At 38.4% G+C, this 15619-nt stretch overlaps 6 protein-coding genes across 6 annotated transcripts; 2 read left to right on the top strand and 4 right to left on the bottom strand.

The window, feature by feature from the left end:
- Positions 1–748: 748 nt before the first annotated feature.
- Positions 749–3872, top strand: B0P05DRAFT_549791 (adaptin N terminal region-domain-containing protein). The gene is made up of 7 exons (XM_051579178.1): positions 749–940; positions 985–1285; positions 1335–1476; positions 1521–1694; positions 1739–2070; positions 2115–3609; positions 3653–3872. The coding sequence occupies exons 1-7, from the start codon at positions 874–876 to the stop codon at positions 3749–3751; spliced, it is 2610 nt and encodes an 869-aa protein (XP_051432943.1). The 5' UTR covers positions 749–873; the 3' UTR covers positions 3752–3872.
- Positions 3763–4668, bottom strand: B0P05DRAFT_639115 (uncharacterized protein). Its single transcript, XM_051583704.1, has 2 exons — positions 4539–4668; positions 3763–4484 (listed from the first exon to the last, which is right to left on the bottom strand). The coding sequence occupies exons 1-2, from the start codon at positions 4620–4622 to the stop codon at positions 3882–3884; spliced, it is 687 nt and encodes a 228-aa protein (XP_051432942.1). The 5' UTR covers positions 4623–4668; the 3' UTR covers positions 3763–3881.
- Positions 4669–4780: 112 nt separating this feature from the next.
- On the bottom strand, positions 4781–5611 carry B0P05DRAFT_549784 (HotDog domain-containing protein). Its single transcript, XM_051579177.1, has 5 exons — positions 5532–5611; positions 5441–5485; positions 5326–5391; positions 5043–5274; positions 4781–4991 (listed from the first exon to the last, which is right to left on the bottom strand). The coding sequence occupies exons 1-5, from the start codon at positions 5583–5585 to the stop codon at positions 4921–4923; spliced, it is 468 nt and encodes a 155-aa protein (XP_051432941.1). The 5' UTR covers positions 5586–5611; the 3' UTR covers positions 4781–4920.
- A 20-nt stretch (positions 5612–5631) lies between these two features.
- Positions 5632–6485, bottom strand: B0P05DRAFT_549781 (histone acetyltransferase subunit NuA4-domain-containing protein). The gene is made up of 4 exons (XM_051579176.1): positions 6365–6485; positions 6110–6316; positions 5887–6063; positions 5632–5845 (listed from the first exon to the last, which is right to left on the bottom strand). Exons 1-4 carry the CDS (start codon positions 6389–6391, stop codon positions 5672–5674), a joined length of 585 nt encoding a protein of 194 aa, XP_051432940.1. The 5' UTR covers positions 6392–6485; the 3' UTR covers positions 5632–5671.
- A 72-nt stretch (positions 6486–6557) lies between these two features.
- Positions 6558–11495, top strand: B0P05DRAFT_549780 (male sterility protein-domain-containing protein). The gene is made up of 9 exons (XM_051579175.1): positions 6558–7178; positions 7224–7430; positions 7475–7532; positions 7581–7918; positions 7968–9083; positions 9129–10003; positions 10050–10581; positions 10628–11095; positions 11139–11495. Exons 1-9 carry the CDS (start codon positions 6678–6680, stop codon positions 11463–11465), a joined length of 4422 nt encoding a protein of 1473 aa, XP_051432939.1. The 5' UTR covers positions 6558–6677; the 3' UTR covers positions 11466–11495.
- Positions 11488–13071, bottom strand: B0P05DRAFT_589003 (mitochondrial carrier domain-containing protein; the record flags this gene model as incomplete). The annotated part of the gene is made up of 4 exons (XM_051582704.1): positions 11488–11510; positions 11556–12118; positions 12165–12661; positions 12709–13071. 4 exons carry the CDS (start codon positions 13069–13071, stop codon positions 11488–11490), a joined length of 1446 nt encoding a protein of 481 aa, XP_051432938.1.
- Positions 13072–15619: the final 2548 nt, after the last annotated feature.

Genomic DNA, 15619 nt, shown 5'->3' with positions numbered 1-15619 from the left:
GTGAACTTATAAGCAATTGTATATATCTTCTTAGTGACAAAGAATATAGAAAAGTAAAAATGTGGCTGATCCGTAATGTAAATGTGGACCAAGTCTGCCAAGGATGCACAAAATGAATTGTCAGCGGAGATTAAAAAGAAGTAACTTGATTTCTTCCACCCGAAATTGAGTCTTTGCATCAAACAGTAAGTAAGCATTCATCCTAAGAGCCGATTAGCAAGATTTTTTTAGCTTATTACAGTAGAGCAAAGTCTAAATGAGCATTTAAAGTCAATAATTTAACTAAATCGTCGTTTTTGCCCCAATAAACTTATTTTCTTTTATTCAAGGATATCTAAAAATGCAGTTCCCTTGACTTTGTTGAACTCTACATTCATGATGCATTGATACAAAGAAATGAGATTGGTTAAGACGAGTGTATAGTGGCGAAAAATAAGAAAACATAGGAGACGGCATGATGATAAAAGCCCATGTACCACGGAAAGTATTTTGGAATAACATTCTATTATAAAATGTTGTTGGTAAAGCATGATCGGCGTTAACCACTCAAATAGCTTAATACCGAAAGCAGTTGCATAACAGTTAAGCATGTATTGAGAGCTGTGGTTCTTATAGTGTTTCAGGTTAAAAGATACGGAGTGTAACTCTCATTTATGCTGATTGGAATGAAGCTCAGCGCTCCGTGACGTCGATTGGCAAAGAGTAAGAGACAGATAGACACACACAGAGAGAGAGACAGCTTATTAAACTTCATTCCTCTTTCTCTCTCTTTGTTTCATCCTTTCCTTCTTTGCACTTAGTGTAAAAAAAGGGCCTTTCACTTATAAAGCTTCAGATATTCATTTTGCATAGAGAAGCTTTCCTTTATTCAAGATGATGAAAAACATCAATAAAATCTCGCAAGAAATCCTTGCCAAACTCCCCCTCTTTCGTTTAAAGGGTATGCTTTCCTTTGTCCATCTGTCATGCTTAACTTTTGAATAGATCTTATTCGTGCTGTTAGAGCATGCAAGACAGCAGCAGAAGAAAGAGCCGTTATTCAGAAAGAAAGTGCTAATATTCGAACAGCCTTTAAGAATGAAAATCCTGATACGCGTCATACAAATGTTGCCAAGCTGTTGTATATTCATATGCTCGGTTATCCTGCTCATTTTGGTCAAATGGAATGCTTAAAGCTGGTCGCTAGTCCCAAGTATGCTGACAAACGCCTTGGATATCTTGGGATTATGCTCCTAATTGATGAAAAAACCGAAGTGCTTACTTTGGTTACAAACAGCTTGAAAAAGTAAGAATTGAGTCAATGCATATAGCTGATAATTAAATCATTTTGATAGTGATCTCAACCATAGCAATATGTTTGTTGTAGGTTTAGCACTCTGTACAATGGGTAACATTTCTTCTTCAGAAATGGCTCGTGATCTATGTTCAGAAGTTGAAAAGTTGATGGGCAGTTCCAACACTTACATTAGAAAAAAGGCACGTATATGTATCAAAACTAGAGGCTGATCATCTTGTCATAGGCTGCATTGTGCGCTTTAAGAGTGATTCTTCGTGTCCCTGAACTAGCTGAAAACTTTATCTCTCGATCCAAATCTCTTTTGAACGACCGTAGCCATGGTGTCTTGATTACTGGTATTACGCTTGTTACTGAAATGTGTCAGCAAAACCCTGACAATATTCCCATCTTTAGAAAGGTAATGACGATAGCATCAGTATAGATCACTCACTTTTGTTATAGGCGGTTCCTCTGTTAGTCAGACATCTCAAAAACCTTGCTAGTGCTGGATTTTCTCCTGAACATGATGTGACAGGTGTTACTGATCCTTTCCTTCAAGTCAAAATTCTTCGTCTTTTACGTATTCTTGCAAAAGATGATCGTGAAGCTTCTGAATCCATGAACGACATTCTTGCTCAAGTAGCCACCAATACAGAAAACAATAAGAATGTAGGCAATTCCATCTTGTATGAAACTGTCTTGACCATCATGAACATTCAAAGTGAAGCTGGTTTGCGTGTTTTGGCTGTGAATATCCTTGGTAAATTCCTTAGTAACCGAGACAACAATATCAGGTACATGTCTAAAAATACATCATATGGATATTGACATTTTGCAGATACGTTGCTTTAGAGACATTGAACAAAACTGTCGGAATTGAAACACAAGCAGTTCAAAGACACCGCAACATTATTCTCGATTGTCTTCGTGATGGCGACATTTCCATTCGACGCCGTGCTCTTGAACTTAGTTTTGCTTTGATTAACGAAGGCAATGTACGTGTTTTGACCCGTGAACTTCTTGCGTTCCTGGAAGTGGCAGATACTGAATTTAAACAAGGCATGACAACGAAAATTTCACTTGCAGCTGAACGATTCGCACCCAATCAACGCTGGCACATTGACACCATGTTGCGCATGTTGAAACTCGCAGGCAATTTCGTACGTGAAGAAGTACTTGCCGGATTCATTCGTCTTGTAGCACAAACAACCGAGTTACATCAATACACGGTTCAAAAGCTTTATGGTGCATTGAAACAAGATATTTCTCAAGAAGGTTTGGTATTAGCTAGTGTGTGGGTCATTGGTGAATATGGTGATGTACTTGTCAGCAGTGGCAATTTTGAAGAAGAAGAAGGTGTGGTGATTGAAGTATCGGATGTGCTTGTCATTCGACTTTTAGAAAGTATCTTGTTAGGTCCTTATTCTAACCAAGTGACGCGTGAGTATGTGATGACTGCCTTGATGAAGCTTTCCTCTCGTTTGTCAGACAGTAACGCACAAGTCAAGATTAAGGAATTGCTTCACCAGCACACAGTTAGTATGGAAGTCGAGATTCAACAACGTGCTGTCGAGTATACCAATTTATTTTCGCATGATTCCATTCGCCCTGCTGTCTTGGAACGTATGCCTATCCCTGAGGCACGTACTATTATTCAGGCTACAAAATCTGGGCCTACACGTCAAAATAGTACAAGTGTTGTAGGTCCTAGTGATCAAGATTTACTTTTGGACTTGATGGGTGTTGGTACAAGTGGAGGAGGTGATGGTAGTGGAAATTTGATGGAACAAACAGACGTCATGTCAAGTCCTTTAGCTACTACCAGTCCTACTGTAGTACCAGAAACCAACAAGGCATCCAATGTTGATCTTTTGGCAGATTTGTTTGGTGGTTCTCCAGCACCTACTACTACTGCTGTTACTACCACTACTATGGCACCTACAACTAATAATGATTTAATGGATCTTTTAGGAGGAGCAACATCAAAGACAAATACAGAACCCTCACCACAAACTGCTACAAACACTGGTTTAGATTCACTTGATAGTTTAGGCCAAGTATTGCCTTCGTCCACAAATGCTGCAGATTACGAAGCATATACAAAGAACGGCCTTTCAGTTCGACTCGCACCTTCTCGAGACCGTACGAATCCCAACATTATTAATATCCAAATCTTATTTTTCAACAATGGCTCTCAAGGCACTATCAGTAACTTACAATTTCAAGCTGCTGTACCCAAGAGTCAACGATTGCAATTAAACGCAGCTTCCAACACAGTTGTGCAGCCTAACACAACTGAAAAGCAACTCATGAGAATCAATAATCCACAACAGGTAAATAGAAAGACGACAAAGTTGTAACTAAAATGAATCATAGACTGCTGTTAAACTTCGTTTACGTATATCTTATGAAGTCGGAGGTGAAAAGAAGGATGATATTGCACAATATGGTCCTTTCCCTGAAGGAGCATTTTAATTGTATGTAATAAAGAAAGAATATATATATATATATATATCAAGAGTTTATTTAGAGAGAAAAAAAGAGAGACATGCTAGTGATAAAGAGATTGTGTACATTTACATTAAAGAAGAAAAAGGAAAATCCTTTAGTGCTGTGGTGGTTGATTATTATTTACAAACATCATGATGGCTTTAGCAGCTGAAGTGACGGGGGATGATGGCGGGCTGTTTGCTTGTTCCACTATGGTATAGTCTTCTTCTTCTGTCAAATGAGGCTCAACTTCACTGACATCAGGTAATGGTTGAGAAGAGGATGAGGGCTGTTGTTGTTCAGTCATGGCAATGGCATAAGATAAATAATCTAATGAATTTCGGAGACGTAAAGGAGGTGAAGGACAATGAAAAACTTCTTCTTCCTCTTCTATTAAAGAAGATAATGAAGATGTATCGGGTGATTGAGGTGGTGGTGGTTGCTGTTGTTGTCGTATTGGTTTCTTCTTTTCAGTAGGAAAAGAATAAGTCCGTACTAGCCTTGCTTTTTTGGCTTGGTGTTTAGCTCCAGGAGAAGGCATGAAGATCTTTTTATCAATGATGTCTCTCTGAGTGAATCTTGGCTTAGGTAATTCACTGATAAGTTTCTGTTGTTTTTGTTTCCAGAGTTGTTCTACGTCTAATAGAGTTGATGTTTCCCAGCCTTGCTTCATTTTGAATTGAGCAAACCCGAGTCTGGCTTGAAGAGAAACTAGTAACTGGAAAGATTTTAAGTAACATTGTCCTACGCGCAAATTCATGTATAAATTTACCTGAGAAACATCATTTTTTTGATGTCGTGTTTTCGATGGACATGTATTACGAGTAGAAGCAGCAGGTAAGATTTGATATGGCATATCAAATAAATAAATATATCTCTATATATATATATATATATATATAAATAAAGTAAGAGAAACAAAGAAAGAAAGAAAGAAGTACAAGATCAGTAACAATGCGCGTTTTTTTTATCACACCCCTTTTTTTTTAATTTTCAACTGCTAGAAAAAAAATTAAAAAAGGACGCGTTTTCCCGAGTGAAGGAACGCGTTCCAGATTTTTTTTTTAAAAAAAAACATACAAAAATGTGCAACACAGACTATATTTTTTTTTAAAAAAAAAAGTTTATCTATTACTGGATAATCTATTTATCCTCTATGGTTTGATGATATTCTCAGGATGGTTATAGGCTTGAGCAACAAACTTGTTGTGTCTTCCAAGAGCAACTATCGGAAATCAAAAGAATTAAAAAAAGTTCGTTCCCGAAAGTTAGTTACCTAGGCGACCGTTGCTAGACAGTTCCACTGTTGTAAATGCAAGTGTCTTTCCCAGTTTATCTACGCGTGCATCGACAGTGATTTTCTCGCCTTGTTTGACACCAGAAATGTAGCTAATATTGATATCTGTACTCACACCAGTAGCAAATAAGCCCTTAGAGGCAATGGCAAGTGAACCTCCAATATCCACCACAGTGGCTAATAAACCACCGTGCACAGATTCAAGTCTATTCTAAAAGGTGTCAATAAAAAAAGGGGGACATTTCAAATGCGAATTTATTACTAAATGCATCTTTTCCACTTGAAATTCTGCTAAAATGCGTCCATTTTCACTATTAAGTACTCGAAGCTATGGAATTGCTTGAGTAACGTCAAGATAGATGTGTGTAAATGTTTACCCCAGGAAGAACAGCTGAATCATATCCACCTGCACTCATAAAACTCTTGTATCGGGTTCAATAGAGATGTTCATGAAATACAATAGATTACCTTGAGTACTTTTTGTACAAGCTCAGGTGATCTCAAGACAGTGGAAGGTAGCATTTCCAAAAAAAAAAAATAAAAAAGTGGGAAAAAAGAAAAGAAAAAATAAATAAAAAAAAATAGATTAGTTTTATTATTATGCAAATTTAGACATCCAGTTCATCTTCTGTATCTCTGCCGGCAGAGCTCCTCTTTTTCTTGATTCCATTACCATCATGCTTTAATTTACGCTTCTTTTCCCGTCTAGCACTTGGTGAACCTGCAACAGATCTATCATCTTGGCTAGAGTCCTGGTCTTTTTCTTCTTTTTGTGCAAGAGCCTGTTTTATGTTAACAACATTGGCTGTATTACCGTGAATACCTTTTGATACGTTGACGAAGATAGTGAAAAGAGTCTATCTAATTCTGTAAATTTGGGTCTTCTTCTGTCTGTTCTGTTGGTCAAATAGCCATCAAACCCACGAATAATATTTCCATTCTGGTGCGTGTCTTCTAAATATGAACCCTCGAAGAGGTAGATGGAGTTTTCGAGATTAATCTACGATACAGATTAGTCTCAAATAGAACATCATCTTGTAGTCTACCAAGTTCGTATCTACTTGCTTTTTTCTTGCTAGTAGAGCTTGTAGTTCGTGCTTTGCTTCTTCGTATTTTTGACGAGTGACTTGAGGTGGCTCAGCTGGTGTTTCTGTTGTTGTTGTTGTAGTTTGTGTTGTTTGTGCTGCTGCTGGTGTATTTGTTGTAGTGTTGAGTGCATTATTTTTTGCTATAGAAGTAGTGTTTATATTTGTCTAGGTGCTATCATAAGTAATCGTAAAACGCGTTTCTTTTGTACTCACAGTGGTTTCCTTGTTCGTGTCTGACATAATGTGATATATAAAAAAAAAGCGTATGAAAAAGGATTTCCCTCAAACGCTAAATTACATTAAAAGTCCGGTGACGTCTTGTACAGAAAAAAAAGTTGGGCTGAGGCAGCTTTAGATTAAAAGGTTACTTTCTCTTTTTTCTCTCTCTCTCTCTCTCTCTCTCTTTCTCTCTCTCTCTCTCTCTCTCTCTTTCTGTAAAAATTTCCCCCCTTTTTTTTTCTTTTCTTGTTTATAAGTATATTATAGGCTGAGTTTGTCGAGATTAGCAACCCACTCTATTTTGAATATGACAGACCAGAAAGACTCTCTTGTAGACAATAGTGACACACACAGTGAAGAAGAAACACCCACTTTAATTGAAAAAGAAGAATCAGAATGCATACAACAACATGACCCTAGTTTACCCCCACCCGTTGTGACGATTACTGACAATGAAGATACGCCTTCCACCTTAATTCATGATCAAAGCACACCTAGTACGCCCTATGACGACGATACCTCTTCCACTACCAACTCAACCATTGCGCCTGACGACTCTGTCAATGAACAAGACTACAAACCGACCTTGACCGAATTTCAGGGCCCAGTGATCGATTTTTACAGGCACAAGAATATTTTAATGACAGGCGTCACAGGCTTTATCGGCAAAGCCATTCTATGGAAACTTATTCAAGCACTTCAACAAGACATGGGCTGTATCTATATCTTGATACGAAGTGGAAGTAGCAAAAAGAGTAAGATTGGTCGACCTTCTGAGCGATTAAGGAATGAGATTTTCAACAATAAGGTAGGTGACACAAACAGCATTCCCCGTTGGACTAACTTTAAATAGGCCTTCTTGATCTTGAGACGCATGATGGGCAAGACAGTATTTGATTCAATTGTGAAGGACAAGATCATTCCTATCTCTGGTGATTTAATTTCGCCTGATTTAAGCATTTCTGAGGTAGATCGAGAGAGTATTATTGATCATGTGAATATTGTGCTTCATTGTGCTGCCACTCTGAATTATAACGAAAGACTTGATTTAGCCTTAGAGGTAAGCCATAGCATTGACGGGTGTGCATATGTTCATATGAATAGACAAATACCCTCGGCACATTGCGTATGATGGATTTGGCCGATGAATGTAAACATATGGGTAAGCCAGCATGGGTGCTAGATATGGTATTTATTTCTCCTTTTATAGAGGCTTTTGTTCACATGTCACTGGCTTATACAGATTCAAGTTTACCAGAAGGTCACGTTCAGGAACGAGTATATCCTATGCTGGTGGGAGATCCTGAAGAACTTTTAACAGAGATTGTGGACCTTGAACTTCAGGATATTCCTAAAATGACACAGCGTATCTTGGCTCATTATCCTCATACGTATGCTTTTACCAAGTCATTAACAGAGCATTTGATTATGAAGCGTGTTGATTTGAACCGTATTGAAGAAGCGCAAGGCGGGAAAGCACAATGGCCAGTGGCTATTGTTCGAGCTACTCAAGTGGGCGCTGGTGCGTATGAACCTTTGCCTGGATGGGTAAGTCAACACCAAGCAAGAAACGCACATATATTGAAACAGGATCTAGGTGGATGGTGTCACAGGTGCCAATGGTACTGTCTTTTTGATGAGTAAAGGCATTCAAGCCTTACAGCCTGATATGGGTCCCATGTTGGCCGATATTGTGCCTGTAGACTACTTGGTGCGTGTGGTATTGGGCGCGGCTGCTAACATGAAACCACCCGGGTATCGATTTCTATTGCCTTACAATGAAAAATTAGACGATGGCATGGATAATAACAGTATCATTGTACCCCATGTCCAATACTTTCCTTATATCTATCAAGTCTCTGCCAACGGGTTTGATGAGACAACATGGCAGCGAGCGTATGACTCAGTACGATGTTACTGGATTCGCAACACTAAATTAGTCTTGCCTACCGCACAGGATTACTTTATTGCCAACCGATCCTTATTTAAAGCCAAATTCTTTATGAAATACAGTTTGCCCCAATCACTCTCCTCTGTCACTCAGGCGATCAACAGCAGTGTTCGATCCTCTGCAGGCAATCAAAACACAGATGCCAACCTACTGAACCGCACGATTGAATTGGCTTCTCGTGTGGTGGATGCAGTACAACCTTTTATACGCCGTCGTTGGGTCTTTGATCATCAAAATGTACAACAACTAGAACAAACCATGGCTCACGACCCTCAGTTCCACTTACAGAAATTCAAGCATATGGATTGGAATACATATATGACGAATTTCGCTTTTGGCACGCACGCTTATCTTCATCCTTCACCTCCTCTGGGCCTTCGTAATATTTCTGTGCCTGATGGCTGGGCTTGTGCGCTTTATTTGCCTCCTGGCGCTACACGGCATTCGATCATTGATAAACAGATTGAATCCGTCGTGTTTAGTGCTTCTGATATCCAAAAGAGAACAGAACGCATGTTGACTGAACTTGTCTTGTCGCTGGAAAAACCTGGACAAGAGCTCAAGGACAAGAAAAAGATGGAGGAATGGGTCAATGATTTTGATGCTAGTCTTGATGACTGGTGTCATGATGATTCTGATATTCTAAAGAACAAGGATAACATGACGCATTTGGGACACTGGGTAGATCCTCCTGAATCATATGAAGAACATGTACGTATTGAGGTCTTGAATGATAGAAGAGTAGGGCAGAGTATTAAACAGGTAACATACTTTGAGATGCTGTGATCGGATGGAATAACAATTTAGATTATTGAAACCTCGGGTGTGCCTCAAAAGACAGTCGTGGGTGAATCTCTCAAGATTCTACAACGCATGAAAGAACGCACTCAACTTCCTTATATTTGGTCTGCAGGTGCTTTTCTCAATGCACTCTTTAAGCGTCTTTTCACGAGTCTCAGGGTCAATAAGCTAGACATTGCTCGTCTCAAAGAACAAATTCAAGACAAGAATGTAGTTTATGTTCCTGTATCCAAAACTATCATTGATCAATTACTTGTATGGTATATTTGCTTGCGATATCAACTTCCTGTTCCTGCCATTGTCTGCGATGAAGCATTGGCTCTGTTAGGTCCCATTTCAGATATTCTTCGTATTTCGGGTGCGTATTTTGTACGTCGTGATCTCACTTCAAGATCGCCTTTAAACACAGCAGTTGCAGCGGCGTATACAGAAGTCATCCTGAAAGAACATGGCGCACTTTCGATGGTGATTGAACGCGCACGATCTCGAACAGGCAGACTACAAACAGCTTATCACGATGGCATGATGAACATGGTCATCGAAGGCACCATCGGCCATAATCAAGACAGCAATCTATCGCCTACAAAACGCAAAAAGAAAGAGACAGTGCTTGTGCCTATCAATATCACTTATGAAAAGATTCCCGAGTTACGTACACTGATTGATCAAGTCTTGGATCAAAAACCGCGCAACTTGACTGTCACTTCTTCCTTTCTTCGCCCAAGTGCTACTGTGGCTGATCGAGCGGCTATAAAGGAGTCCAATGGGGGTGTTGACAAGGGGAAATATGGACGTGCTTTTGTTGGATTTGGGCAAGTGATTGATGTAAGGCAGACGGCACAAGAGGGTGCTTTACCCTCCAATCGTAGTAAACGAGTCAGGTACGTATAAGATAGCATGTCCATAGATCATTAAATCTCCATCTAGTGCGATTGCTGTTAAAGATGAAGATGCTGTGGCAGACTATGTGGCTCGCAAAGTACAACGTGGCCAACATGAAGCTTCTGTTGTGAGCCCTGTCACACTTGTGGCTGCCACACTTTTGTTTGGCCGGGCCCAGGGAGGCATTACGATGGGTAAGATCTACAAGCATGTCTTATGGCTTCGTCAAGAATTGCTTGATAAGAACATCAGTGTGGATTGGCAACCAGATGAAGATGTGAGCACAATTGTTGCTTATGCGCTTGATCTTTTGGATGCTCGCAACAATGTCACTATGGACGGCAAACGTATTACAGAGCAGACGGTTGTGCGTGTAGTAGAACATGCAGACAATGTCATGGATCTGTCCTACATGGCTAGTCAATTGATTGAGATCTTTCTTCCTGAGGCATTATTTAGTGTGGTTTATTTATCGGGCACAAAAGAATTGACCACCAAAGAAGATCTATTTTCACAATTTACCTTCTTGGTGCGGTTATTTAGACATGAGTTTGTGTATCCTTGGAACCGAGAAGAGGCAAGTCAGGCATACAATACAACTGTTTACTGATAACATACCATAGAAATTCAATGTCTTGCTCGATTGGTTTGTAAAAAAGGACTTGCTTATCAAGAAAGATCAAGAACAATATACCAAAGTAGTGACGATGGAGAACAATGAAGTAGAGTATACACGCGTCTGTTTACTAGCTTCGTTTATATACCCTACTCTGGATGCTTATTGGATCACGTCTTGCTCTTTATCTGCCCTGCGTGATTTACCCTTCATGCCACGTAAAATCGTGCCTGTCTTGTCCCAATGGATTGCAGCTCATCTGATCACAGGCCGCCGTACAATTTATCGTGAAGTCTTGTCCACAGAAGCAAGCCAGAATGCTGTAGATAATTTTCTGGCAATTGGATTTATTGAAGCGGTGCATTCCAAGACGAAACTGTCGCCTGATGCCCAGATTTTGTTACTCGAGTTGGGCATCACGACCAATGAAGATCTAGTGATGGTCTCCAACAACAAAAACATAGACGATGATGCGGTAAGTGTTTATTCAGATCTACATTGACTCATGCTATGAGTAGTCTGTCAGTCAAGAAATCCTGTATCAATTAGCAGACATTGCTTCCCTTTGTCACGAAATCGAAAAATACAGATATATGACAGATAATGTGAACTTGAGGCATAATGCTCAAGTCTTTGACAAGTGTCAAAACCAAATTCGATCTATATTAAGAGCAGATACGAGTTATGCATCTCAACATGGTATGATACTAGAGAAAGATGAAGATCAAATGATTCAGTTGGTATACTCGCTAAAGGCAGCTTCAAGTACACCTGTTCCTGCAGATGATGGGTCTGGAAAACACTCAAGAAGAGTATCACAAGCCTACAATCTCAAGTCTTCATAACAAAGCACTATATTTTTTTTTATTAAAAGTCTTCATAATAGTCGTCTATTCAATCGTTAGTAGTGCTCAATACTATATCTATTTATTTACCTTCAATGCCATTGATAGCATGCAAAAAGAACAATACAATATTAGATGTACATTGCATATTAAAGCCATGATACAAGCCTCTTAGACTCCAGTCTGTTAATATGTTCTTCTTTTGAAGTGATACCTTCTTTTTAGTCTTTTCACCTTCTTCTTTGATAATACAATAAGCAGCATTGGCGATACCAGTGTAGGGTACGGGCCTTGTGGCAACCACAGGTTCAAATCGCTTCTTTCCCGGTGTTCTTGTTCTGATTTGACATTGAAGACGTTTACGGATTGTATCTAAAGGCAAGGTAATCAAGATCTCTAGCGTATTTAAGCCTAATTCAGCTAGACTATACAAAAAGGGTGATTCGTTTGCTGAGATATTGAGTACGCGGTCAATGATTAAAGGTGTCGTGTTTTGTAATAAAGGTGTGATGGTATGAAACAAGATGGTTGGCAACGTATTATGAGAAAAGTACAAGCCTTGAATACCTCCTTCTTCTTGAATAATCGTTTTGAGAGCATGGAAAGGTCCTTTGTATTTGCGTTGTAAAGGTGAAGCGGATTGTACTTGCATTCTGTGTATTACATCAGCCATAGGCTTCATGTCTGTATTTAGCTTACCTAGTTCGGATAAGTTCTAAGGGGCTTAAAATGAAGCCTACAATCAGATTACTGGCGATTAAAGTAGCCAAATTGGGCCCAACATGGTCCAGATGAACAAGAGGAATGGTATCATCATAGAGATCAAACATGTCATTCAAAGATCCTTCAAGTGTAGGCTGAAGAAACAAATGGGAGATTTCATAGAGCCAGTTTGTATATTGTCCTTTAAACAAAGAACGCCAGCCTTCATGGGGTTGCTTCATTAGTTTGCCAATGCCTTGCCAGACACCACCTTCAATAGGCTTGATTTGATGTGGTGGACGAGTGGCATCATCATAGACGCTGGAGCGAACAACATACCCACTGGCATCCACAGTAACTTTTTTCTTAAATACGGGGTCGTCTACATCCAATGTGCCAGTATTTAAAGGATCAGCACTATAACGTCGTCTTCTATGAGCATGTTCGTTATAAAAATCCTCTTCTTCTTCTTCTTCTTCTTCGGACGAAAGCTCCTATCATAGACGTAAACATTGAGCTCAATACATGCGTGGCTTCTTACATGGTGCTCAGCTTCGTCTTCTGACTCCACTGATGTTTGAGTTATAGAAGTCACTTCAGCTTCTTCACGAGGCATATATTGTACTTGTAATAATGTCTTGGACACTTCAAATGGACTACTGATAGCTGTTGTCAGGTATTTAAGTACAATGAAATTCACCAGTTCGCGAGCAGCCACTTTGGAATCAATCAAGTCGTCCATATCATCATAATAAGGTGTTGTCAAAGGTGGATTACCATCGGGCATGACAGTGTAGTTGCCATTGGTTACAAGTCCGGGCGTGTAATAGGGTCGAAGGCCATTGCCATTCTTACCTGTTGTTGCAGGAAATGTGGCAAAAGGATGGCTTTGATCGGCAGGCATAGAGAAGTATTTCAAAAAGAGAAGGTGGTTACACTTTGAATTATCGGTTAGGGTTTTATCAACCCGGACAGAGAAATGACGTCGTGGTCCAATAGAAAAAAAAATTAGAAAAATTGGATGAGTGCCTTTCTTGATTCATTGTCTTCAGCAAGCTTTCAAAATATGGTGGTTTAAAAACTAGAACATATGAAAACTGACAAATTTGAACCTTCTGAAGTTCAATCAAATGAGGTTAAGAATAACAAGAACGATACATAAAGTATCCTATCTCGACTTTTTTTTTCTCAAGTCGTTCTTGTTGGATAGTCTTAGAAGAAAGAAGGAAGGAAGAGAGGCATAGTCTGTACAAAATCATGCTTGCTTGTCCAAAGGAAAGTTACCAAAAGGACATGTTTCGCAATTGAATCTATTTTATGACATTTTTGATTTCAGGCAGTTTAGATATAAATCGAGGCTATGAAATATATTTCGATTCCATTTGGCACAAGCAAATTATTCCTCAATGTGTACCTTTTTTTGAGCATCAAAATTGTTATAGCATCTTGATTCATCCACTAGCCTTCCTTACACTTCATTTTTGATTAAGTCCAATAGTAACAGTACCAATGGCAAATTGGCAGCCCGCTGCAGGCGCGAGTGTTCATTAGAATCATTTCTGCCTTCTAATTCCCTTTTTTTTAAGTTCCTTATGTTAAAGCATACATAAAAGAACATATTTATGCAAAAATATAGCAAGTTGAGAAAAAGTTGAAAAATCGTCAATTTGGCCTTATGATACCCTTTATGAAATCTTCACTTTTCATTATTTTGTGATTGGCGGTTGATAGAGACATTGTAGACATAACATGTCTTTGTACGAATTGCTTCTCTAGGTCCGTAAAACATACTCAAAGTGTTAAATTTAAAAATACTAAAAAAGTGTACGCTGCAGCTTAGAAAAACAGAAAACACGTCTTTAAAAGATATCTCACTATTTTATTAGCAATTGTGCTGCGCTTTATACACCATTAGATGCGCAGTGTCTATATCTACAAATTTTGTTATTACTTTCTTTAATAGCTTGTCGTTTTTAGGCACTTTTAGCCCATTATTTTTCTTGAATTTCTAATTTTTTTTTCGATTATAACTTTGATCTAAGATCATCAGATTTTTCAAACGGAAACACTTCGCTTATGCCAAGTTCTTATTCATTGTCATCAGAATGGATGCTTTCTCCCTTGTATGGATCAAGGCACAGATGTATCTTTAGAAATTATCTATTAATGACAACATCTTGTTGAGCTTGTACATATCTTTTACATTTCTTTGGTTTTTTTGCAGGTTGATTTTTTTGAAGCTATGCAAATTTGCTAAAGAGCTTTTGTCTATATCTATTTATTGCGTTGGTGTATTACCTAAACAACTCTAAAAAGTCAGTCTAGCCTTTTTTTATATGCTTTCTACTAGCTTCTTCGCTTATTGCTTTAGAAAACCATTTTATCTAATCTAATGTCTACTTAAAAAAAAGAATTATTTCTGTGTAAATGTAATAGAAATAGTAAGAAAAGAAACAATTTTATAAAGAAAGTTCAGAAAATAAACAAAAATAATTTATTTACAACAATAAACAACTTTTTCATTGTTTATCTTGGTAGTTGATTCCAACGCGCTTAATGTGCTGTTTGAAATAAATCGAAGTCGTCACAACTGTGAGCATAATACTCCTATGACATTACCTTCTTTGTTGGTTTGGAAACAATTCTTAGATTGAATCTTGATTTGTTCAATTCTCTTAATTATTACCCAAATTCTGGAGTGTTCCTCTTGCTTAATTGAGTAAAGAAAAAATTCACACAAAGAGCGATTTTTGAAACCTAAAGTCCCTTAAAGTCGTCATTGAGACATTTCATCATTTTATGCAAAAATAACCTCAAGAAATTTGATTAACCAATGCATGGCTCACTTTCAATGAGTGACATTGTTCGCTCATGAACACTTGTCTCAAACAAAGTTTAAGTAAGTATAACTATGCTCACCTTCAAAAAAAGCTGTTTATTTTTCATACGTATTAGCACTACATACATCATATTTCCATGATCTACTTGTTTCGCACGATAACATTTATGGATTTGCATTACTTCATTTGCCGAATAACCCTAAAATTAAAGTACAGCATTACACTCGAATTTTCCCCATTTATGGGCAATATGACATCGACGATCACAACGTCATGATGATCCCACTTTAACTCATTGACGTACTTGATGAATCATGAAAAGAATAGAAAACATATAAATAAGCGCATTGTTTAAATCAAAGAACTTCATTATTTATCTACTATACAAACATGTCTTCTGCTTACAACAACACTCATCCTACTACTTTGGCTTCTAATGGAGTCACTAACAATGCTTCTCGTCAATTAAATGAAAACCATGGTATTGCTGCTACTGGTTTAAATGAGCCCTTTGGCCATGCTACTGCTCCTATTGGTGCTCATGGTACTTCTGCTGAGCGTCGTGATAACAGCGATGGTCTTCCTATTGGCACCGATCGTGCTGGTGAACAC

This window comes from Gilbertella persicaria (assembly GCF_025201335.1).
Source record: "Gilbertella persicaria strain CBS 190.32 chromosome Unknown B0P05scaffold_31, whole genome shotgun sequence".
Classification (NCBI taxonomy): domain Eukaryota; kingdom Fungi; phylum Mucoromycota; class Mucoromycetes; order Mucorales; family Choanephoraceae; genus Gilbertella; species Gilbertella persicaria.
This window is presented reverse-complemented; position numbering and strand designations above follow the sequence as displayed.